At 44.4% G+C, this 26,280-nt stretch overlaps 1 protein-coding gene across 1 annotated transcript; it reads right to left on the bottom strand.

Moving 5' to 3' along the window:
* Nucleotides 1–1,747: 1,747 nt before the first annotated feature.
* Nucleotides 1,748–26,280, bottom strand: LOC136641976 (sulfotransferase 6B1-like). The gene is made up of 7 exons (XM_066618125.1): nt 25,874–26,280; nt 19,965–20,077; nt 17,451–17,540; nt 15,916–16,042; nt 7,645–7,739; nt 3,990–4,146; nt 1,748–2,122 (listed from the first exon to the last, which is right to left on the bottom strand). Exons 1-7 carry the CDS (start codon nt 26,073–26,075, stop codon nt 1,992–1,994), a joined length of 915 nt encoding a protein of 304 aa, XP_066474222.1. The 5' UTR covers nt 26,076–26,280; the 3' UTR covers nt 1,748–1,991.

The following is a 26,280-nucleotide window of genomic DNA, read 5'->3' on the forward strand; positions in this document are numbered from 1 at the left end:
AGGATTCAGTCATCTTAAGAATGGCTCCCTCTCTTGAGACCTTTCGGCGAGGCCTGAAGACCCTTCTGTTTAAACAAGCCTTCTGAGTTCTCGGCCTTTTAACATCTTTTTAACATCTTTTAATATTTTTTTACAGGCCTGATTCTTTTATGACTTGCTGCTGCTCTATGCTCTTTTTACCTATTTTTTACTCTGACTGCTGTTTTTTATGATGTGTTAATATGTTTTTATTTGTTTTTATTTGTTTTTAAATTATGTTTTTAATATGTTGTAAGCCGCCTTGAGTCCCTTCGGGGAGAAAGGCGGGGTAAAAATAAAGTTATTATTATTATTATTATTATTCCTGTTTGCACTTACCTGGAACTAGGGCCTAGGAGAGGGGGGTAAAGGGGGCAATTTGTACCCAGGCCCAAAGTCAAAAAGGGGGCCCAGGAGCCAATGGAGGGTCCCCACAAATTTCCTCGGATCTTACATTTTCATATCGACTCAGACTTGTTGGCTGCACAGGATGCTTGGGATACTACCATGAGCTTTTGGCTGCAGCTATTGGTAAGTCATATATGCTGGGCCAAGGAATGCATACATGACACTCCTTAACATCGTGTCAAATCTCGGAAGAAACTGGCCTTCTACAATAACTCCTTGGTTTGTGGATCCGCTCACTATGAAGGAGTGTATAGGAGTTCAGAGATATAGCTGCAGGACTACAGCTGCTGCAAAAGCAAGTTTTGGTATGCACAGCATACTTTCCATTCTAATGTGAGCCTAAATATGATACTAGTATTCTGCAAGATTTTTTTTATTTAAAAGATTTTAGAGAGACTTAGGAGTGTGTTTGATTTTCCATGTTAATGTATCTAGCTGCCGATGCCACATAGGAGGGTAGATCTGGGCTCCAAAGACTGTCCCAGGCCAGAGATATGCAAGCCCAAATCCTCCCTGACTTTGGAGTCCTCTGCAGCACTCTGGTGCCCTGCTGGGGATCTCATTTCATGTTCCTGGTTGTTTTCTGTTTATCAACACCTTGCCCCAAGGTGCTCATTAACTGCAAGTGTTACATATCCTGAGCCATGTGTTTTTCCATACACCTCCCATTGTGGTCAAACTGAGTGAATCTATTTAGGCTGTTAGTACCTCAGATTTCAAACGAGGCCCTGAGATTTCCTGGGATCTTACATTTTCCAGTCTCACCCAGACTTGCTACTGATGTGAGATGCTGGGGGCACTACCCTCCTCCCCTGTTTTACCTCACCACCTTTGCGAAAGGGCCCAAAAGAAACTTTGTACCCCCTGATAAAATTCTGCTCAGAGGCCCTGCCTGGAACTAAGTTCCACTGACTACAATGGAGCTTACATCAGGGTAGATATGCCAGGACTGAACTTGTAAGAGAAACAAGTTCTGAACACATTCATAGTTCTGTCATTTACCATTATGCTATATCAGCATAAAATAGTTACATGACAATTGCTTGGCACTTAGTGTGGTGTGGAGATGTATTCCACTGCCCACTATGTGTGTGTGTGTGTGTGTGTGTAAAAATGTTAGAATATGGATAATGCAGCAATTGTACAGGCAAATATGAGCCTGGCAAATATGGGAAGAAGCTCACAGAGTGGTTATAACTAGTTCAGCAGGAAGTACAGCAAGAGATGAAAGTGGGTGTAACCCTGCAATACTACTAGTAAAAAAAATTAAAAGGAAAGAGAATTTATTTATATGTTAATAACCAAATTCTCCACATTAAGCCTGTTACAAACTTGAGCCCTTGACTTTAAAGTACAAAGATTGGGAAAATACCCTCAATTCTTTGAGTGTATTTACCATTTTAATAACTGAAATTTGATTTAGAAAAGATATAACTAATAGGCTTGAACGGAACTTCCCAAATCTATAGCACAATCCTATGCATGTCTACTCAGAAGTAAGTTTCACTGAATTCAGTGGGACTTAATCCCAGGTAAGTGTGCATAGGATTGCAGCCTTGGAATGTCTAAAATTTGCAATATTTGTCATATTTTAGCATTGCACCCAGTTTAGTTCCTGCTAAACATTCTTTGAATTTTCTATCCATTTCTTGGCTCTGAGCTTCAGTGAACAAAGTCTTCCAATCGCCCACTGCACCTGTATCAAAACAAGAAAAAATTAATTTGTATGACTTCCTATTTTGAAGTTTAGAGTTCAGATACATATTTCTGAAATGTTGTGACATCGGTTTATTGTCCTGGATCTACATGTTTTAGAACTAGAGACGTAAAGGTCTGAGGGAGTAAAATGGACAAATGAGAGAATTCCCTCTGTTTTTTTTCCAACCCAACTAAAAGATGCTTAAGTACCACTGCTTGCTATTCCATCTCCAACACTGATCATTGTTTGAATAAGATGGACTTATAATATTTGAAATATTATATATTTCAAAACTAAACCCTGAGTGCTTATTGCAAGAGAGGGAAGAGAGAGCTCTCGTTGGTCCACATCACTGTACAGAGAAGTGGGCAGCAGGTCCAGGCATCCAGCACTCTGTCTATGGCTGTTAGAGGAAGCAGTAACAGGGGTGTTTAATCCAAGAAAGAGAAGTAAACCCTTCTTCATTTACCTCTCTCCTTCAGCATCCAGTGCTGCCACTGCTTCCTCTAAGGGCTACAGAGAAAATGCTGGTCTCCCAGTATTCCCTTTTCTAACCCTGGGAAAAGGCAGTATTGACAACAATGGAAATCAAGGAAGGGAGGCAGTTTCTCCCCATCCTCCTCCTGCTGTCCAGTGCTGTCCACACTTCCTCCTCTAATGGCCAATGGAGGGATGCAGAGGGCCCATCATTTCCTCTGTGGCCATTATAGAAAACAGCAGCAGCACTGGATGCCAAGAAGGAAAAGTGGAGTGGGCAAGAGTCAGGCCTAATCTCCCTGCTATTCCAACAATAACAATGCTAAAATTGCCACTGATAAATAGTGATGTTCCTTTAAGAGCTTGGAGGGTGTAGGGAAAAGAAAAATAGCAAGCAGGCCTAGCAAATGCAAAAACTGAATACTGTATAGGGGATATCCCTTTAAGATCTCAGAAGAACAAGAAGGTATGTAGGTAGGGCTACAGCAGGAAAGACATAAGTAGAGGTGTTTGTTTCTGGTGAGTAAAATAGGATTACAGCCTTAGTCTTACTGAACACAATGAGCTTCTTCTGAATAAAATAAATAACACCATTTTCAAAAGTACAGAGAATGTCTAGTTCCTCAAAAACTTGAGGATTTAAATGCAGGGAAATGTATAATGGGAAGTCTCTTATAATAGGGAGCCCCTGTAGCTTATAAGCAGAAGTTTGTAGGTATTCTGCAGCTGCAACTCTATGTACATTCACCCATTTGGTCCTAAACAGCAATAAAATATTTCTGATGTGAAGTCCAGCTGTGAGGGTAGGTGCAGCCTGCCACCCTAAGCAGTGTCTTCACTGTGCCTTATGGGTGTGCCAGCCTAAGGCATGGATGAAAGAAATTGAATCAATTATACTTTTACTAAACTCTAATAAGAGATAAATTTTCACTACAGCGTTTTCAGCTGCTTGAAGAAATGGCAAGTACTGATAGCAACAATAGGTTTGGTAAAGGTTTCCCCTGCACAGTCGTGTCCGACTCTAAGGGGTAGTTCTCATCTCTGTTTCCAAGCCAGGGGAGCCAGTATTGTCCGAAGACATCTTCCATGGTCATGTGGCCAGCATGCCTAAACGTCGAAGCACACAGAACACCTGCCCACCAAAGTGGTACCTATTTATCTACTTGCATTTACATGCTTTCAAACTGCTAGGTTGGCAGGAGCTGTGGCAGGTAACAGGATCTCACCCTGTTCTGCAGCACTGGAGCCTCAAACTTCTGGGCTGCTGACCTTCCAGCTGATGGTCCAGTGTCTTTAACCACTAGACTAGAGGGCTTCAGCTGCCTGAAGAAATGGCAAGTACTGATAGCAACAATAGAGGATTCTAAAATGTTATTCTGTATGGTACCTTTTCTGAAGAGGATAGGAGCAAAATCACCATGGGTTTCTTGGGATTTATTTTTCATTGACAGGAAGGTGGCTTTTTCTGCTATAGATCGAATCTTCTCATCAGACAGAGGAAATTCATAAAACTTGGCTATTTGTTTTACTCCGTCATAAAGGTTCTGTAAAATAATACACAGTAAAGTTAGTTATGGTTGTATGAAATTGGTTCTTTACCTAATGTTTTTAAATTGAAAATATCCCTGAGACCCAAGATGGAATGGGCGAAAAATCACAATAAATTAGGGCTAAAACTTCTAATCGGCTATATTCATTTATATTTAATAAAAATAAGCCACAATTAATTTGGCATCATTATTAAAATTAATACAAATTAGAAATGCATCATTTTTAAAAGAAGCACTTCCTGTTCTGTTTCACACAGGAGGAATTATATCTGCTACAAAACGTGTGCTCATCATAAACAAGTCATAAAGAAAACTTCATGCAAATCTAATAAATTTATTAATTGACAGTCTCTGAATAAACATGTTCTTTAACATTATCTTTAGCCACCCTAAGAAAATAAGTGCTATGTGGTCAAGTAATAAAATGGCATATTGGAGGGGGGAAGCATTAGGTTGTAATTTACAGCCCAGTCCTATCCAACTTTCCAGCACCGGTGCAACCACAATGCAGCCCCAGGGTAAGAGAACAAATGTTCCCATACCTTAAGGAGGCCTCTGTGACTGTATCCCCAACACAGGAAGCAGTGCATACCCTATAGGCACAGCAGGAGCAACACCAGCACAGGAAAATTGGTTAGGATTGGGCCTTTAGGGCAAAATCCCAACCAGATCTACTCAGAAGTAAGTCCTGTTTTGTTCAATGGGACTTACTCTTGATAGACGGTATGGAGTGACCACCATTTATGCTATGCCAATTAGTACAGCTTACAATTGCTCACATGCTTAAATTAATTTTCTCTGTCTGTATGTGAAAGCTAGAAAAAAGAAAAAAAAACTGTTCAGTTTGAAAATGCAAGCTAAATCTTGGCAGCATGTCAAGATGTTCTCAGCACAGCAGAACATTTTGATAAGAATACATTTTGATAAGAACGAAGGTACTTATTTTAAAATAAACAGGCCTTTGTTTGCAACAGATAAGGAGAATGTCATCTCAGAAGAGAGAAAAAAAGGTTTGCAGTTTTAAAATCTGTATGTTTGGTTTTAACACACAGGACAGTATTATTACCTCAAGCTAAAAGGCATTATATATGCATATAAGTAAGTAATTACACATAGCAATATTATAGAAGAACATTTAGCTTATTTTTACTAATTCTTCAATATTTTAAACCAGTTTTGTTCCTAAACAGGAGTAACCAACATATAAAAGTTATCCTAAGTGAGTTTTAATTGTCTGACTTCATTAAAAAGGTTTAATAAAATATAACAAAAGCCATTTTAATCTAAATGCACTGTCAGCTCTACAGAAAAAGCATAAGACAGCAGATTTTTTTTAGCTGAGCCGCAAACCTTTACATCAATGGCAAAGTAAGTTGCATTTCACAGGTTCTTTGGCTACAGAAGCGGGGAAAAGGAAGTCATGTAGATGGGAGAAGTATGGGAACACGCATACAGTTGCAATGGGGTTGCAACATTGATATACAGAAAGGTTTCAGTATGTTTGTTTGACAAGAGATAACCGAATCTCATGAGAAAGTTCTAAAACTCTGACAGAGCAAAAGTAATGTGGATTAGGAAAAATGAATGAGAGGAAGATTCCTTTTAAATCTTTCCTTATAAATGAGAGTTTTGGCTTGTATTTAAGTATATGAACGTACTCCACTATACATCTTTAAAGATACCAAGAAACGGGCTGCAGATAGAGTGGGGCATGGAATAGCAGAGGGTCCAGTTTAACACAGGTTAGCAAAAAGCCCCAAAAAAGTTTGCTGGGAACCAGAGAAGGAATGACGTCAGACAACATAAAGCACAGATAGCTCTTGCAACAAAGTCAATTGGTATGCCATGAGATAAGGCCCAAAAGGACAGTTTTGAGCAAAATTGAAGTTACAGTGCCATCTACTGACTGTTCAAAATCTTTAAATTGTATATGTTAAATGTATGGAATTGCCTTGTTTGAAAACTGGTGACTTGAAACTCACCAATCAAATGTCTAAAGCTATCTCCAGCCAATGAAAAGTAAAACCCCAGTTATGATGTCAAAGCCTAAGTATGATGTCAATCCCCCAGCCAATGAGAAGTGTACACGTCTCAAACAGGGGACCCAAAATTGTAATAAAAGAGAGGGATTCAGACTGAAGAGGATATTCTCACTCTCACACTCACTCTCAGAGCTTGGAAAGGAATCCCTTGAGATGCTGGTGGATGGGAACGGAATAAAAGCCTGGAAATGATCACCACTCTTGCCTACTGAGTCTTGCTTTGAACCTCGCAACACTCTCAGGAAAGTGTGCTTAGGATTACAGCCTTACAGTCCAATCCTATCCACACTTTCCTGGGAGTAAACCCCATTGAATCTAATGGACTGGGATGGGGCAGCCCAATCCTGAGCTGCCCGGAGCTCCAGGACCCAGCGGCTCCCCTTCCCCTTCGTTCATCCCCTTCCCCCGAGTAAGGGAAGCAGCTCCGCAATGGGGCTACTCACTTTAGGCGGTGGTCACTGCTAAAGCAAAGGCGCTTGTGTAGGGCGCTTGTGTAGGGCGAGCACTCCTACCCGAGTGCCTTGAATCCTGCGGAGCTTGGCTCTGCGGACATGCCTCTCCCCCTCCCTTGACACACCTCCCCCATGCCCCTGACCACGCTCCATCTCCCATTCCACAGCCCAGCGGTCCAGGAGACCACTGAGCCACGGAACCTGGGCACCCGCCGTGCGCTGGCTCAGCGCCGGCTGGAGCTAGGCTAGTTGTGGCGGGAGCCTGGCGGTAAGCCCCACAAACATGCCTTATGGCATGTTTGGGACTGTGGTCCATGGCGCGGAGCCGTGGTACGGACCACAGGGTCAGGCTCTTAGTCTCCAATCCTATGCACATTTACTCAGGAGTAAGTCCCAACTCAGTATAACTTCTGAGCAGTATTTACAGCTAAGCTCTGGGCAGTGCAGCTAAGCTCTGGGCAGTGCAGAACTTGGCAACCTGGAAACTCAGCTATTATAGGATGATGTTCTCGCCGAATGTCCTGAGGCAGTGTCATGACTTATCATAATGCTGCTGGAGGGGTCTGCGCATCAGTGTGGACCCCTGGAGAGAATGCTCTTTCTGAACAGACATGCATAAGGTTGCAGTGTTCACAGATGAAACTGCTTAACAAAAGATATTGATTTTAATGCTTCAAAATATGCAGAAATATTTTTCTGTAGTTAACATTTACTGAAAAGCATTTTATTTCAGTTTTCTGTTACCAAATGTTTTCCAGTTGTAGTGTGCCAAGTCCAATCAATCACACTTGAAAACCTTCCAAATGAAAAATGTAAGAAAGGAAGATTTTAAAATTCTAATGAATTTTTTATTTAAAAAGATTTCTACCCTGCCTTTCCTCTGCTGAAGCAGTTGCCCAAGGCGGCCAAGAGTAGGCTGTTCATGATAGGAAGCTTATCCTCAGAAACCCGAGGTATAGCAGAAAACTGAGTATAGCATAATTTCTAAGAATGCTCACTTCTTTCAGGTCCTCGTATGTGACAACCATGATATTTTCTTCATCCATATGTTTGTTCCAAGCCAGAGCATGGTCAAAGTAGGATTGCCAGCCAACTGAAATGAAATACAAACATAGCCAGGGAAAATTAGACGATGACTTCAACTTATAGTAAGAACTCCATGCAGAACTTATATATAGTACATGTGTGTGTACACTTGCTAGACTCTCCCTAGAACTGGAATTCAAGGAACATTCCAAGGTTCATTTCAGAAGGCTGAACTGGAGAGCAAGAGGTACAGTTAAGGACTTCCAGGCAGACAAAAGGCTGAAGCTGGGTTCACACATGATCCACAGCACACCAATGACTAGAGAAAATCAGAAAATGTGACATTTTAATTGGGGCATATGAAGATTAGCATTGCAGGTTAGCATTCCAACTAACAATGTTCTTCTACAAACCAGGCAAAACCTTGCAATTTTTTTTAATGTCTCTAATGTTGTTTACAATCCACCAAAAATCAGATTGTGACCTACTGGCGGGTCCCGATCCACAGTTTGGGAAACACTGGAATATAACCATTCACGGAGACAAATTTTCACACTCCATTACATTGGGCCCAGAGAAGGTCAAGGCAGTGTGCTATATCTTAAAAATAGCTTCCACAAACCAAAAGAATTTCACTAAGGAGGGGGAGAAGCAATTCCCCCTCCCCTGCTGCAGCCTATCCCTGATCACTCACTAGTGCATACTGCGATGTGAACCCAACCTTTGAGGCAGATTGTGAACCTAGGGGCTGCAGAGGAAAAGGGAGATTGCCCACCCCCAAAATCCCATTTTCTTAGCCAAACAAATACTGAGGGTTCAGTCCATTATTTATTTATTAGTATTAGTATTTGCCCTGCTTTTCCACTTCCAGGCAGAAGGGCTCAAGGTGGCTTGCACAATTTAAATGACTATTAAATAAGAAAAAGCAACATAAGCAAACAATTTACAAAAAATGTACAGAGAAGCTTAAAGGGGTGGGTGCATGTGAATTTGAGCAGGGACCCAACACCCTCCAGGGGGTCCAAGCCCAGCTCAACTAACCCGGGGCTGGAGCCCCAGAAGAACAGGAGGAAGGATAGGGGGCAGGAAGGCAGATGGCTCAGTGGTAGCCCCTCAACCAAGGATTCTGGGAGTGGCTTCCCTCAACGCCCCTGAGCAACCAGTCGCTTTATAGTGAAGCCTGGATATGAATCTTGATCCCAGAGCAGCAGGGTGGAACTGATATCCCAGCAAGGGGCCTCGGATCTCTGATCTCCCCAGAGGCCATAGTCAGGGTTGCATTACAGAAGTGGAGCCTCTATGTAAGGGTCAAAAAGGAGCACAGGGGCTGAGGCCAAAAGAAAAAAAGTGAACTAAAGGAGGAGGACCCAATTCCTCCCCTTTTCCTGTTCTGTTTACAAATAAACTAGAGCAGTGGTTCTCAAACTGGTGGAAAGGTTCCCCTGTCCCTTTAAGGGGCGGGGGGGGGAAGGGAGAGTAGGGAAACGATCCCCAGGATCACGTCTGTGAGGGGGGGTGCTTGTGACTTACTTTCAGAAGGCAGGGCTGCAGCAGGCTGCAGGAGGTGCGGGGAGCCCTACACAGCCCATCACAGCGCTCCCCAAGGCTTGGAACTTTCCCTGAAAGCAGGTGCAAAGCTCTTCTGTTTTGCAGGAGGCGCTTTGCACCCACTTTCAGTGAAAGTTCCAAGCTTTGGGGAGCGCTGTGCAGGGCCGCGCAGGGCTCCCCACGCCTGCTGCAGCCCTGCCTTCTTAAAGTGCAAAGCACACCCCCTCGCCCCCCCTTAGCAGCACGATCCTGAGGATGGCATTGCTGCCCTAGCCCCTCCCACACAAAGACTTACTGAGGGAGTAAAGCTCCCTCAAAGTTTGAGAACCAGTGAACTAGAGCAAAGCATCAACGGTGTCCAAATATGTGGCCAGCTTCCCAAACCCCAGTGGAGGTGAAGCTCCCCCTTCAGTGTGACACTGACATTTAAACCATGTTGTTTAAGTATCACTGACAACACTACCCTATGCATATGTACTCAGATGAAAGTCCATTTGAGTTGAATGGGACTTACACCCAGGTTTGCAGCCTCATTCAAATCTTCACACATCAAATTTAAGACTAAATATAAAAAGCTAATGATTGAAACTGTTTCATAGGAACACATGTTGCTGCCAAGGTTATGTTCCCCATGGTTGTTGTTTTCAGCTGCTGGTCCAGTAAAGTGAAAGCAGGGAGCAGGAAGGAATGCATGCATGATAACCACGAGGTGCTACTCCCTTAGGTCTGTCTGCCTTCTCCCGGAAGTTCCTTCCCTAACAGAGACTCACTCCTGGGTAAGTGTGCATAGGATTGCGGACTTATTCCAATCTTAAAGCACATAAAGGACTTTTATTAATAAAAATTTAATGACTGAAATTATCTCATAGGAATATAAGAAGCTTCCTTATATGGAGTCAGGCTGTGGGTCCATCTCTAGCTCAGTACTGTTGTCAACACTGACTGGCAGTGGTCGGTCCCATATTTCAGACAGGAATTTTTCTCTGTCCTGACCGGAGACACTAACTGAACAAACAAAAGTGTGGATTTATGTTCTGAATTATCTAAAGAGAAATGTCAAAGATTGTCTATAAATTCGCACACACCAGTTTGAATTCACCATGATAGCATCTACTCCAGTTATAGAAGATCTATAGAAGACGCGTGTGGGCTCTGCAGACGCGTGTGGCCTCTGGGAACCAAGTGCCTCTGGGAACTAAGTGCCAGGTAAGGCACAAGAGTTTAGCATCTGGGCGAGGAGAAGGCAAGGAGACCTCTGAGTTTTGGAGAAGGAGAGGAGGAGGAGCAGGAGGAGGAGGTAAGTGTACTCATTCTAACGCTTTGTCTTTCTAACTCCCTGTCTTCTAACCTTAATCTTACCTTTAAAGCAACCTTAAATCAAAATTGAAAGTTAGCACCTAAGGGAGGTACATAGGGCTACTCGTGAGCAGGAGCAGAGTCCTACTCGTGAGTAAGAGCAGAGTCCTACTCGTGAGTAAGAGCCTAAAGGTCAGGCATTTAAATCAAAGTTGAAAGTTAGCTGCACCTAAGGTAGCACTTAATTGAAGGAAGGGAGGAGGATAAAGTGGAAAGCAGGTTTTTCTACTTGTTTAAATTAAACCTATACTTAACCCAGGTTAAACCTAATCTAAGTTAGAACATAACCTAAACAGGTCAGTAAATTGGGACACAGGATCTAGAGAGCAATAAATAATTAAACAAACCCAAATAAAAACTAGCTTGAGGTTACAAAAACAGTCCAGCCTAAGAGAACAGAACTAGGAGGGAAAGGACCTAGGAAGGGCCAATTCCCAACCCATTAAGAGCCCCATTAGGCTAATCCAAGCAGTCCATTCAGGAGCCTGCAGAGTAGGTCACGCCCATCAGCAGCCATTTGCCTTCCTGAGCTTTTGTAAACTCACCTGGGAAGGCCAGCCCCCTTTCAATCAGGAAGGAAGGAGGGGGGAGGAGCCAGCCAGGAGTATAAAGCTAGGCGGGCCATCGCGTGGGGCTCTCTGCAGACGCGTGTGGCCTCTGGGAACCAAGTGCCAGGTAAGGCACAAGAGTTTAGCATCTGGGCGAGTTCAGCAGCAGGGCGAGGAGGCCAGGGCCCCATACACTGCCCTTCCTCTTCCCTTGAGAAGAGGGCTGCTATCCAGTGTACGGTTTTTAAAAGAACCCCTAAATAAAACAACAACAACAACAACAACAGAAAAGCTATGCAGTCAGACAGCCAGCAGCAGGGTGGGGGCTATCCAGTGTTCTGCATCAAGTGCCACATGTATGATTATATGCCTCTGGGGCATAAGTCATGGGTGTGTCCTCGGTGCAAGGAGCTCCAGGCTCTCAGGGAACGCGTCCGCTCCCTTGAAGCCTTGGTGGCCAACCTGGAGAAGCGCAGGCAGCCAGAGGAGGACGGTGGGGAGACTTCCGGGGACGATCAGGCTTCGTCCCAACCTCAGGCGTGCAGCTCCTCGGCTGCCCGGGTGGGAAGTCTCGGGACTGGAGGACGTCATCCTGGAGAGGAGGGAAACAATCCCCTAGGGGGGATCCCTTCTCCAGGGGATGGGCCCGTATCCGAGCGCACTCGGGATACTCTTCGGCGGGAGGGGGGTCGGGGGCTTCTTGTAGTGGGGGATTCGATTATTAAAAACATAGAGAGGGGGGTTTGCGATGGATGTGAGGACCGCATGGTGACTTGCCTGCCTGGTGCGAAGGTTGCGGACATCACTTCTCGTCTAGACAGGCTGGTAGACAGTGCTGGGGGAGAGGTAGCGGCTGTGGTGCATGTCAGCACCAACGACGTGGGCAAGTGTAGCTGGGAGGTCCTGGAGGCCAAATTTAGGCTTTTAGGCAGGAAGCTGAAAGCCAGGACCTCAAAGGTAGCGTTCTCTGAAGTGCTACCTGTTCCACGCGCAGGGCCAGCTAGGCAGGCGGAGATCAGGGGTCTCAATGCGTGGATGAGACGGTGGTGTAGGGAGGAGGGGTTTAGATTCGTTAGGCACTGGGGAACGTTTAGGGACAAGCGGGGCCTGTACAAGAGGGACGGGCTCCATTTGAACCAGAATGGAACCAGACTGCTGGCGCATAACATTAAAAAGGTGGCAGAGCAGCTTTTAAACTGATCCCTGGGGGAAGGCCGACAGGAGCCGAGGGGCATCCGGTTCGGGACTCCTCATCCCTATGGGATGAGGATGGGGAGGTTAGAGAACAACAAGACAAAGGCAGGGTAGGAGAAGAAATTGGGAAAGGTAGGGTGATGGGATGTGATAGACGGTTTGGCACAATGAGAGGATGCGGGGACAAAGGAGCGAATAAGCAGCCCATCCTGGGGCATTCCGTGTATAAATGCTTTTATGCGAATGCCCGAAGTCTACGAGCAAAGGTGGGAGAACTGGAATGTCTGGTGACAAGGGAAAATATTGACATAGTGGGCATAACGGAAACCTGGTGGAATGCGGAGAATCAGTGGGATACCGCAATCCCGGGCTATAAACTCTACAGGAGGGACAGGCAGGGGCGTGTTGGAGGTGGGGTGGCCCTTTATGTTAAGGAAGGGATAGAATCCAGCAAAGTAGAGATTGAAGGTGGGTCCGACTCCACCGTAGAATCTCTGTGGGTTAAATTACCAGGCTTGTGCAGCGATGTAATACTGGGGGCGTGCTATCGTCCTCCAGACCAGAAATCTGATGGGGACCTTGAAATGAGGAAACAGATCAGGGAGGTGACAAGGAAGGACAGGGTTGTAATCATGGGGGACTTCAATTATCCTCATATTGACTGGGTCAATTTGTGTTCTGGTCACGATAAGGAAACCGGATTTCTTGACGTGCTGAATGACTGTGGCTTAGATCAGCTAGTCAAGGAGCCCACCAGAGGACAGGTGACTCTGGATTTAATTTTGTGCGGTACGCAGGACCTGGTTAGAGATGTAAACGTTACTGAGCCATTGGGGAACAGTGATCATGCTGCGATCCGTTTTGATGTGCACGTTGGGGGAAGAATACCAAGCAAATCTCTAACAAAAACCCTTGACTTCCGACGGGCGGACTTCCCTCAAATGAGGAGGCTGGTTAGAAGGAGGTTGAAAGGGAGGGTAAAAAGAGTCCAGTCTCTCCAGAGTGCATGGAGGCTGCTTAAAACAACAGTAATAGAGGCCCAGCAGAGGTGTATACCGCAAAGAAAGAAGGGTTCCACTAAATCCAGGAGAGTGCCCGCATGGCTAACCAGCCAAGTTAGAGAGGCTGTGAAGGGCAAGGAAGCTTCCTTCCGTAAATGGAAGTCTTGCCCTAATGAAGAGAATAAAAAGGAACATCAACTGTGGCAAAAGAAATGTAAGAAGGTGATAGGGGAGGCCAAGCGAGACTATGAGGAACGCATGGCCAGCAACATTAAGGGGAATAATAAAAGCTTCTTCAAATATGTTAGAAGCAGGAAACCCGCCAGAGAAGCGGTTGGCCCTCTGGATGGTGAGGGAGGGAAAGGGGAGATAAAAGGAGACTTAGAGATGGCAGAGAAATTAAATGAGTTCTTTGCATCTGTCTTCACGGCAGAAGACCTCGGGCAGATACCGCTGCCCGAACGGCCCCTCCTGACCGAGGAGTTAAGTCAGATAGAGGTTAAAAGAGAAGATGTTTCAGACCTCATTGATAAATTAAAGATCAATAAGTCACCGGGCCCTGATGGCATACACCCAAGGGTTATTAAGGAATTGAAGAATGAAGTTGCAGATCTCTTGACTAAGGTATGCAACTTGTCCCTCAAAACAGCCACGGTACCAGAAGATTGGAGGATAGCAAATGTCACGCCTATTTTTAAAAAGGGAAAGAGGGGGGACCCGGGAAACTATAGGCCGGTCAGCCTAACATCCATACCGGGTAAGATGGTGGAATGCCTCATCAAAGATAGGATCTCAAAACACATAGACGAACAGGCCTTGCTGAGGGAGAGTCAGCATGGCTTCTGTAAGGGTAAGTCTTGCCTCACAAACCTTATAGAATTCTTTGAAAAGGTCAACAGGCATGTGGATGCGGGAGAACCCGTGGACATTATATATCTGGACTTTCAGAAGGCATTTGACACGGTCCCTCACCAAAGGCTACTGAAAAAACTCCACAGTCAGGGAATTAGAGGACAGGTCCTCTCGTGGATTGAGAACTGGTTGGAGGCCAGGAAGCAGAGAGTGGGTGTCAATGGGCAATTTTCACAATGGAGAGAGGTGAAAAGCGGTGTGCCCCAAGGATCTGTCCTGGGACCGGTGCTTTTCAACCTCTTCATAAATGACCTGGAGACAGGGTTGAGCAGTGAAGTGGCTAAGTTTGCAGACGACACCAAACTTTTCCGAGTGGTAAAGACCAGAAGTGATTGTGAGGAGCTCCAGAAGGATCTCTCCAGACTGGCAGAATGGGCAGCAAAATGGCAGATGCGCTTCAATGTCAGTAAGTGTAAAGTCATGCACATTGGGGCAAAAAATCAAAACTTTAGATATAGGCTGATGGGTTCTGAGCTGTCTGTGACAGATCAGGAGAGAGATCTTGGGGTGGTGGTGGACAGGTCGATGAAAGTGTCGACCCAATGTGCGGCGGCAGTGAAGAAGGCCAATTCTATGCTTGGGATCATTAGGAAGGGTATTGAGAACAAAACGGCTAATATTATAATGCCGTTGTACAAATCGATGGTAAGGCCACACCTGGAGTATTGTGTCCAGTTCTGGTCGCCGCATCTCAAAAAAGACATAGTGGAAATGGAAAAGGTGCAAAAGAGAGCGACTAAGCTGATTACGGGGCTGGGGCACCTTCCTTATGAGGAAAGGCTACGGCGTTTGGGCCTCTTCAGTCTAGAAAAGAGACGCTTGAGGGGGGACATGATTGAGACATACAAAATTATGCAGGGGATGGACAGAGTGGATAGGGAGATGCTCTTTACACTCTCACATAATACCAGAACCAGGGGACATCCACTAAAATTGAGTGTTGGGCGGGTTAGGACAGACAAAAGAAAATATTTCTTTACTCAGCGCGTGGTCGGTCTGTGGAACTCCTTGCCACAGGATGTGGTGCTGGCGTCTAGCCTAGACGCCTTTAAAAGGGGATTGGATGAGTTTCTGGAGGAAAAATCCATTATGGGGTACAAGCCATGATGTGTATGCGCAACCTCCTGATTTTAGGAATGGGTTAAGTCAGAATGCCAGATGTAGGGGAGAGCACCAGGACGAGGTCTCTTGTTATCTGGTGTGCTCCCTGGGGCATTTGGTGGGCCGCTGTGAGATACAGGAAGCTGGACTAGATGGGCCTATGGCCTGATCCAGTGGGGCTGTTCTTATGTTCTTATGTTCTTATATCTGTTTGAAAAAAATAACCTAGTAAAACTTGACCATCTCATAAACTCCTAATCCGTTAGTTAGTCAGTCAATTGGGGAGATTGAGAGTCAATCTTAATAGTGTCTCTTTCTGTATACTAAGACAGCCTATAATTTGAAACCAGCTCCAGTTTTATTTTAACATATTGAACACAGGGGCATTTGGAGGAAACTTCATATTCAGCATATATTGTTTGTTTTTATAATGTTTTTATTTGTATTTTATATTGCATTTTAATGTATTGATTGTTAGCCGCCTTGGGTGCCCTTTGGGGAGAAAGATGTAGTATAAATAAATAAATTATTCGGCACAGTTTGAAATACGGAAGGGAAAAGTGTCTAACACAGTATACTGTACCTTCACCACTCATGAATTTTTGAAAGAATTCATCCCAGGAGCTGATGTTTGGAAGCAGAGGATTTTTGTTGTAGAAGTGGTAATAGGATACAGCTGCATCTTTGGGGTTTCGGAAAACCACTAATATCTATTAAAATGGTAACAGAAGGTATATTAGATTATGTGAGCACAAAGAAATGATATTTGTGCATGTGGAAGGTGTGGTTCTCACTTTTCTTCCTTGAGACTTTCTCCCTGTTGAGAATTCCTGTCTTTGGTCTTTAATTTATCTTGTGATGGGTGAGGCAGAAGCACACTTGACGTGCCTCTACCAGGTGCAGATGAATTGTGTTTAAGATGATTGACTGTTTCCACATACTGTATACCCAAGAGTAGATCTCTCCAACCACCCTTGTTCTGAACTGCCCTGGGAAACTCCCCATCAATTCTTACAAAAGAACTTTCATTCTCCTGCTTAGAAACAAGGAAGGGAGACCATTCTTTCCAAAGGAATTTCCTTTGGGGAAACTCTGCTTCTCTGCAGAAAACGGAGGGGGGGGGGCGTTGAGAAGCATAAGAAAAAATTTCCCTGTGAAAGTTAGGGTACAAAATCACAGTTCACTATTTGCCCAAGCCAGGAAGTATCTTGTTCTGAGAAGGGCAGAGCCTCAGAGGGAAACTCAGTGGGGAAGTGCTGCTGGGATTTCTGTAGATCCAGGAAGCCTACTGAGGGATGATTGGCAGCATGGGAGGAGAGATGGGTGCAACACAAGCCTTGCATAGTAATGAGCATGTAGTCTGTTATGTACGTAAGTTGGCCGAGACTTATGACTGGCCAATCGGGTGATGGATCAAAATCCTACCATCCGATTGGCCCTCTAGTTAAGGTTCAATTGCACCAATCACGGGAAGTCTGGGTGGAGTTAAAGGCTATAAAAAGCCAGGGGTTCACCTTGTATTTTGCCAGGTTCTGTTATGAAGATGGAATAAACGTATTGAGCTGTTATCACTATGCCTTCCTTTATTCTCATGGACCCACTATATAACTAGTCACTAATACCCTTTGAGTTGAAACCCATGGACTCCCCCCCCCAGTACACCACTGTCTCAGTCTAATGAGAACTCAGTTCCAGTGGCACCTTACCTGTGCAGACGGGATCAGGAAAGGAACCTCTACAAACACCTAGACCAAGGATACAATGGACCAAACAACTGCATTGTAATCATAGCCAGTCCAGCTATGAAGTAGGCCGATGCATTTGCTAGTAACAGATGGTGGGAGTGAGCGGGTGGTGGATTCAGGGTGCCCTTCATCTGGAATCAACCATCACAACTTCCCTCCAGCCCACCATGGATACAGGCCATATTGATCTGCTTCTTCCTTTCAAAAAGTGAGCAGGAATCAGATAATCAACTTCCCTCTCCATGCCCTGTCCTCATGTGAGGTTTGAATTTTAAAGAGAATGTTTCCAATTAAACTTGAAGCCCTGTGTGAAGGAGTGTTTCACTCCTCTTCCCCCTTGCACCATACAATAATAATTAAGATGATCACCTACCTTCACCTTATTCTCAATAAATGATCGGGGAATGTTATCGTAAAAGAGATGAGTAGTAAAAACACGTGGAGAAGCCTGGTTTTTCATTTCCTAGAACAAAAATACTAATCAGTATTTTTATAAACACTCCATATTGTGCATTTTTCTTTCAAAAAGCCCTTATTTTTCATACAGACTATTTCATAGAGACTACTTTTTCTGTTTTTTTCAGCAATGAACATACAGTATTTGAGAGTTAATATAGTTTCCCTTATTTGCTTACAAATCACAATAATGGTACGATTATTACCACAGATAAGAACATACGAACAGCCCCAATGGATCAGGCCAGAGGCCCATCTAGTCCAGCTTCCTGTACCTCACAGAGGCCTACCAAATGCCCCAGGGGGCACACCAGATAACAAGAGACCTCATCCTGGTGCCCTCCTTTGCATCTGGCATTCTGACATAGCCCATTTCTAAAATCAGGAGGTTGCACATACGCATCATGGCTTGTAACCCATAATGGATTTTTCCTCCAGAAACTTGTCCAATCCCCTTTTAAAGGTGTCTAGGCCAGACGCCATCACCACATCCTGCGGCAAGGAGTTCCACAGACCAACCACACGCTGAGTAAAGAAATATTTTCTTTTGTCTGTCCTAACTCTCCAAACACTCAATTTTAGTGGATATCCCCTGGTTCTGGTGTTTTGTGGGAGTGTAAAGAGCATCTCTCTATCCACTCTGTCCATACCTTGCATAATTTTGTATGTCTCAATCATGTCCCCCCTCAGGCTCCTTTTTTCTAGGTTGAAGAGGCCCAACCGCCGTAGCCTTTCCTCATAAGGAAGGTGCCCCAGCCCAGTAATCATCTTAGTTGCTCTCTTTTGCACCTTTTCCATTTCCACTATGTCCTTTTTGACATGTGGCGACCAGAAGTGGACACAATACTCCAGGTGTGGCCTTACCACTGGTTTGTACAACGGCATTATAATATTAGCTGTTTTGTTCTCAATACCTTTTCTGATGATCCCAAGCATAGAATTGGCCTTCTTTACTGCCACCGCACATTGGGTCGACACTTTCATTGACCTGTCCACCACCACCCCAAGATCTCTCTCCTGATCTGTCACAGACAGCTCAGAACCCATTAGCCTATATGTAAAGTTTTAATTTTTTGCCCCAGTGTGCATGACCTTACACTTACTGACATTGAAGCGCATCTGCAATTTTGCTGCCCATTCTGCCAGTTTGGAGAGATCCTTCTGGAGCTCCTCACAATCACTTCTGGTCTTCACCACTCAGAAAAGTTTGGTGTTGTCTGCAAACTTGACCACCTCACTGCTCAACCCTGTCTCCAGGTCATTTATGAAGAGGTTGAAAAGCACTGGTCCCAGGACAGATCCTTGGGGCACACCGCTTTTCACTTCTCTCCATTGTGAAAATTGCCCATTGACACCCACTCTCTGTTTCCTGGTCTTCAACCAGTTCTCAATCCATGAGAGAACCTGCCCTCTAATTCTGTGGAGTAAAAAAACCTTTGGTGAGGGACCATGTCGAACACCTTCTGAAAGTCCAGATATATAATGTCCACGGGTTCTCCCGCATCCACATGCCTGTTGACCTTTTCAAAGAATTCTATAAGGTTCGTGATAGTATCATTACTACTTTCAGGAGCCACTTTCTTTTTATATATATATTTATTTTAAAAATATCTACCCCACATTTGCCTTTCTAGAGCAAATGCCCAAGCGTGCTTACAAAATTTTCATCAATATAGCCATAAAAATGACCATAAAACAATAATATTTACTAATACCCAAATCCTAGACATATTCACCTTCATTAATTTTTGGGTGGTACTGGAGTTCCAATGTGCACATGGAATCGCTCTGTCTGCCATTATTGCTCCATTATCTTTGATGGAGGGGTAGCTGTATCCATGCATTTGTTTGCCTACTACATGAAACTGCCTCTCCTATTGGCCCCCACACAAGAAGTTCTGCAGGCACATGAAAACACACACTTGAACTTCCAAGTAAAATGTTTTGGACTTAAGAATACATTATTGTTTAAGATTGAGGTGTATTTGCTTGTATCTCTGTGGTTTATAATCTATTGCCTTGGTTTGGTTTTATTTTCTTTGGTTTATTTTATTTTCTTTGATCTTTTAAAATTTGATCTGCAACACTGTGGCACCCCAACTGTGTTGAAACAGTGCAAGAGAGTAATTATTTCTGCCTATTGCCCTTTCCTTTGCCAGACCTGCCCACCATGCCATATTTCATCTTCATTGGCTGGGTCCTCCAATCTCCAGGAGTGGATTGGCAGGGGTGCAGAGGTCTTGAGGGAAGAGGAGAATTAGCAAAACTTGTTCCTCCTCTTGAACAGTTGCAAGTTATTCTGCAAGCGGGTTTTAGTACAACCCGAAGATGAAATTAGTTTTAGAGTTTCCCATACTGTAAGTGTAACATGTCTTATTTCTGTGTTGTACATCACTAGGTTACTAGATAAACTTTATGAGTTCACACTGACCTGGATATGTTCTGGAGATCCAAATTCAAGCATTTGGAGGCCTTCTGGTGGTGGTGAGTCCTTGTAAACTGCAGCTCTCATTTCGTTTAAAATATGTAGTGCCCAGTTAGTACCTGCAACATCAAAATTACTGAGCTACATAGGGATTCCTGAGACAGGAGCCACACAAACCCTGATTCGCTTCAAGTTTCCTTAGTCTGGATGATAATTTGGACTCATACATTGTCTGAGTATCCCATTTTGCACTTGTGTCTTGATCACATACCCCTGGGGGCTGGGGATAAGAATAGGCCCTCAGTTTGGCTGTACTTGTTGTAAGAGGCGACTAAACAGCCACTGGGTAGATGGGACTCGTCAGCCTGGGAAGGCAGCTCATCTGAGAGAAGGAAAACTCTGATCCCAAACCTCCACTGCCTTGTGGCTACCTCCAGTTATGGAAAAGGCTTCAGGAGTCAACCTCGAGGCAAAATCTGGAGCCGGAGTCCCTGAGGCGGTTCATGGCTGAACACAGTCACATTCTGGCAACTCCTGCGACGCCGCTGGAACCAACCATATTGGCCTCTGCCTTTCCATTGGACCATTTCAGCGACGTGGAGAGGGGGGATTTGCTGCATGGGTAACAGTCTATCCTCCACACCTACTTTACCCAGGCTTCGCGCACTGGAGAGGACACTCTGTTCCAGAACCACCATTCAGAGCGTGACACCATAGTCTTCTGAGACTGAAGGATGCCAACAAGTCTTGATCACAAGATGAAGTCCTGCCCCCTTCTGGCCAGTGTTTCTCAAGGCTTGTCCTCTGCCATATCACTTCACATGGTCCACCTATTCGTAGTACCACTGAAAGTAACTGACGATGATGTCATTGCCAGTTACTTCTGGTTTGGGAGATGAGATACAATGTGGCAAACACCAATAAAAGGTGGATGGGAGGGCTTTTCTGACCATGGAAAAGCATGCTTTGGGGCTCTGCCTGCCGAGCTGAGCCTCCCACTGCTGTTTGTTGCATCACATAACTGGTCTCGCTGTGGGCGGCAGGTGTCCATGGGTCCCGTGAGTACCACCAGACACCATGTCAACCGTACCACCATTGAGAAACACTGACCTAGGCCCTTTAGCTTAATCCCAGGGGATAGCAGTCATACTTTGAACCACCCATCTAAATGTACCACTAATACTACTGTTATATCAGCAACGTGCACAGAGGGGCAATTCTGACAACCTCTGCCCACATGATTAAGGGTGCAATCTTAACTCACTTTCCAGCACTGACATAAGGGCAACGCAGCTGCTAAGTAAGGGATCAAACATTCCCTTACTTTGAGGAGGCCTCCATAAGTGCCTCCCAACTGCAGGATGCAGCACATGTCCCATTGGCACAGCTATGCCAGTGCTGGAAAGTGGGTTAGGATTTGGGCCTAAGCTAAAGAGCCCCAGAGCAAACATGGAGAGGAAAAAGTGAACAATATTGTATGAGCTGGCCCTAGGATGAACTGCATCCATAAAATATTACAAAATATAGTTGCTTTCCACACTGTAATATCTATTTCAAGCAATAAAAATGTAATGGCTTCCAGATCTTTTATCTTGACAAACATAAGATGGCCAATATCCAACACTCCAAATGAAGCTAATAATGCAATACTACCAAAATAATTTCTATATTTTACAGTTCCATTCTTTATGCATACTTATTTCTAATTCCTACCATGTCTGGGTTGTACCACACAGAGTTATGAAACTGACTTTATATCTTTTGGTCATGTGGTTATAAGATGTTTCATCTTAAGGCCCTGTGCTGTCCTGAGGCTGACCTAAAGCCAGGAGTCTCGACCTTACCTCTCAAGACTCCTGAATATGTCAAACTATTGGTCCATCTAACTCAGGATGATCCACGCTAAACGACAGTGGCTCTCCCAAGCCTTTCTCATTCTTGCATGGATATAATGTGGATAGAACCTGGCAACTTCTGCTTGCCATGCATGTACTCTACACTAAGCTAGATCACACTCCCAAGATGTTTACCCCATAGTAAAATTTCCTCAAGTTTTAGGAAATGATGCTGGTTTGGTTTCTTGCTCAAGAACATGCTTCTTCTTGCTAATTTGACTGTTTTTCCTCAGATTTGTACTTCTTGAATTTTGCAAGAAATGCTCTGCTAAGCAATGTTTGAAATGAGTAGAAGATTAAACATTAAAGTTAATGTTAAAGATGACTTACCAGCAAGCATCTGAACACTCAGTGTCAGAGCTCACATTGTTCATTATTTAATGTGTTGCCTATAGGTACTATTTTAACTGTACAGTTCTGTACTGGCGTTCAGGGCCTGAAAGCCCATGTCAAGCATGATATGGCAAAACTGATTGGTACAAGCTTGCTCAGACCCATCCATGAATATGGAAAGTTGGGATCTTTTGCCTCAATATACACAATTTTATAATTTTAATAATCATAATTATTGTATGATTAAAATTATTTTATAATTATTTATATTTAATTGTATTTTTGAGTCTGGATCTGGTCTGGAAACTCACCTGGTCTGGAAAGGTCCTTTTTGAGCAATCTGATTTGATTTTAACCATCCTGAAGAGTTTATTGTTATCTGCAATCTGTCCCTAATTCCAGATAATTTCAGAACAAGTTAACTAGCACCAGTCCCAATAACAGCTTGTTGGAGACCCCACTTCTTACTTCCCTCCCCTGTGAAAATGATTCGTTTATTCCTACTCTGTGCTTCTGGTTTGCTAATCCATAGAACGGCCTCTCCTCTTATCTCATGACTGCTAAGTTTATTCAAGATCCTTCTGAGAAGCTATGTCAAGAGCTTTCTGTAGTATACCTCAAATAATAATAATAATAATAATAATAATAATAATAATAATAATAATAATAATAATAATAATAATACAGGTATTTATATACCGCCTTTCTTGGTCTTTATTCAAGACTTTATTCAAGGCGGTTTACATAGGCAGGCTTATTAAATCCACGCAGGGATTTTTACAAATTGAAAGAAGGTTCTTTCTTTCAAGAACCACTATATTCAAGGTGTTACACTCCGATCTGGTTTAACATTCTGGCCTCCATCCTCCCACGCTCCAAGCAGATGGAACAGCTCAGCTGCAGCTTGCCAGCTGCTTCAAGGTCGCACGGTGCCGGTGGCCTCAAACTGGCAACCTTGTGGATGTTAATCTTCAGGCAATGGAGGCTCTACCCTCTAGACCAGACCTCCTGCCCACAGGACAGGGTCCAGACAAATAAGACAAGGTCCAGATGGGGGGAGACTTGTCCGCATGAGAAAGACAGGATAAGCTGTTTGTATTAGACGCCAAGTTTCCAACAACTTCCCTGAGAGTGCATATATAAGCCCCACCCCAAAACAACAACACCCTTTAGATTTTGCTGGTAGATGACCAACTATGCAGGCATGCCCCAGAAGTTGCCCCTGTGTTCAGGAAAACCCAGCAAGCTGAAAGGATATAGTTGTGACCTGTTTTTTTCCCCCAGCCCCAATTCCCATTCCATATATAAGCTCTCTTTCTTATTTATTTTTCACATTTTTATACCATCCTTCCTCCAAAGGATGTGGTGCTGGCGTCTAGCCTAGACGCCTTTAAAAGGGGATTGGACGAGTTTCTGGAGGAAAAATCCATTATGGGGTACAAGCCATGATGTGTATGCGCAACCTCCTGATTTTAGGAATGGGTTAAGTCAGAATGCCAGATGTAGGGGAGAGCACCAGGACGAGGTCTCTTGTTATCTGGTGTGCTCCCTGGGGCATTTGGTGGGCCGCTGTGAGATACAGGAAGCTGGACTAGATGGGCCTATGGCCTGATCCAGTGGGGCTGTTCTTATGTTCTTATGTTCTTATGTTCAAAGAGCTCAGGGCAGTGTACACAGCTGCTCCCCTCCATTTGTCCTCACAACAACCCTGTGAGGAAGGTAAGGCTGAGAAAAAGCATATTAATAAATTTTATTGTACTTGGCTCTCCTTGGCTACCCTCCAAATTAGGGAAAAGCAGAGTCTGGCTGGACTAGTCTCTGATGGTGTGACAAATGCCCTATTTTTAATCCTATTTTTGGCCTGTTTTAGATGTTTTTAACCCCCTAGAGCTCCTGTGCAGGTTTGGCAGTCTTCTGGTTGCTGAAAAATCAGCTTAGAAAAGGGACCATCAAGTTGTTACGATCTTAGCTATACAATTTCTAGCTTAAGTTACTTACGCTGCTTAAGGAATCCCTAGTCCTTGCACTTGCAGGTGAACAAGTGGGCACTCCTGTCTAATGAATGGGTCACTCAAGCAACAAATACTTCCTGCACTAATAATGTCTGACAAGCAGGGGCAGGGTCTTTTCTGTTGTGGCTCCCCATCAATGGAATGCCCTCCCCAAACATGTTCACCTAGAAACTACTTGACCTTGTTTTACACACTAGGTGAAGGTTGTTAAGTTTTGTTAAGCTTTTAGACATACAGTACAGGTGGGACCTTGGTATCCACTGATTTGGTATCCAGTGATTTGACTCCCCACTGATACTGAGGTTCACCTTTAAATGCCTTATAACAAGGGGGGGGGAAGCACCAAAATACTTGTAATTTCATTTCATTCAATGATTCACCCCATTTGGTGGCTGAGTGTGGTACAGCATCTATACCAATGCATTCTGGGGTGACAGTGAAGGAGCAAGAAACCTGGAAGTGTGTCTTGAAAGCTATTTTTCCACTGATTTGGTATCCACTGATTTTTTTTTTATCCACTGGGGATTTCGGAATGGAACCCCTGTGCAGGGCCTCTGAGAGCAATTTTATCAGGGGGTACAAAGTTTCTTTGGGGTCCCTTCCCAGGGTGGGGGTGGGGTGGGGTGGCAGTGGCAGGAGGGCAAAACAGGCAGGAGGAAAGTGGCAACAGTCTGAATAGTCTTTGAACTACCAGTCTACCAGTCTTCCCAATGCAGAGCTTGCCTGCCTGCCTGGCGCTGGCAGCTAGATACAGAAAACCAAACACACTCCTCTCTAAAATCTTTCAAACATAGCAAATCATTGCAAGAGATTAGTATCATTGTATTTGGGCTCACACTAGAATCGAAAGTGTCCTGTGTACACCAAAACCGACTTCTGCAACAGCTGTGTCCCTAAGCTCCTCTACGCTCCCTCATGGTTAGCACATCCACAAGCCAAAGAATTACTGAAGCAGGTCAGTTTCCTCCCAGATGTGACATGGTTAAGGAATGTATTTATTCCTGGTGTGTATGGCTTGTGGCAGTAGTCGCCATCATGTGCCCATGGTAATGTCCTCAGCATCCCTTATGGGAAGTGAGTCTGGAAAATGTAAGATCTCAGGAAATTTCTGGGCCCCCTCCTTTGGCTCCTGGGCCCCCTTTCTGACCCTGGGCCCAGGTACAAATTACCCCCTTTACCCCCCTCTCCTAGGCCCTGCCCCCATGGATAACAAGGCACACCCTGTATGCTGTTTTGCTGCAGGTTCCAGGTATCTTAAATTCTTTGTATTTTATTTTTTGTATTGCTCTAATCCAGCAATTTGTCAACCAGTTGCTGCAGCACCTTGGTGTGCCCAAACAGTCTGCATGTCAGCTGTGGGTTTGGGTATGAGCAGGATTCATATATGAGTAGGGCCACTGGGGGATATGAGCCCCCTGCTGACAGCATGGTGTCAATTACCCAAAAACTGATGGCAAGCCTTGACAATTTTAGCAACTGGTCAGTGTGCCGTGAGATGAGAAAGGTTGATAATTGCTGCTCTCATCGGTTATATCCTGCCTTGGAGATAATTTGATTGTCAGGCAAGTGGGGTTCAGGCTAGATTTTTCAAGTAAATATAATAGCCAGCTGTCCACTAGTCATTGACACAAAAGCCCTCTCCTTTCACCTTTCCCCCTTGGAAGTGGACACTTACCGCATTTTGGATAGGCGACAACCAGCACATCATCCTTGCGGGCTTCCATGGTCTCCAGGGCTGCAAAGGTCTCCGAGCTACACAGGAGACTGGGATACAGCACCCCCCTGAAAGTGAACAGCAGCTCCTCATTCCCCTTCCCTGTATTGGTAGCAAGGGCTTTATTAAGTATCTTAGAGATGACACTTTTTCTTTCATTCATGCTGGACTTGCTGGTTGGTTCTACCTGGTCAGGTTCGCTTTGCTGTCTAAAGAGCCAAGCAAGCTTCAGATGGCGTGAGAACCTAGGGGAGTGGAGCCTGGATTTATTGCTCAATCAACAGTGTTGCAGAAGAGAGAACATCCTGAATGATCCCAGCGCTGGTATTGTTTTCCACTGGCTGTCGCTGGTATATCCTCTATTCACT

The sequence above is a fragment of the Tiliqua scincoides genome, chromosome 1 (assembly GCF_035046505.1).
Source record: "Tiliqua scincoides isolate rTilSci1 chromosome 1, rTilSci1.hap2, whole genome shotgun sequence".
Classification (NCBI taxonomy): Eukaryota; Metazoa; Chordata; class Lepidosauria; order Squamata; family Scincidae; genus Tiliqua; species Tiliqua scincoides.

Coding starts and splice junctions, on each gene's coding strand:
- LOC136641976 (XM_066618125.1), bottom strand. CDS start 26,075: ATGAATGAAAGAAAAAGTGTCATCTCTAAGATACTTAATAAAGCCCTT. Junction 17,541..19,964: donor GATCTCCAGAACATATCCAG/GTCAGTGTGAAC, acceptor TTTTTGTTCTAG/GAAATGAAAAACCAGGCTTC. Junction 4,147..7,644: donor CATACGAGGACCTGAAAGAA/GTGAGCATTCTT, acceptor ATTATTTTACAG/AACCTTTATGACGGAGTAAA.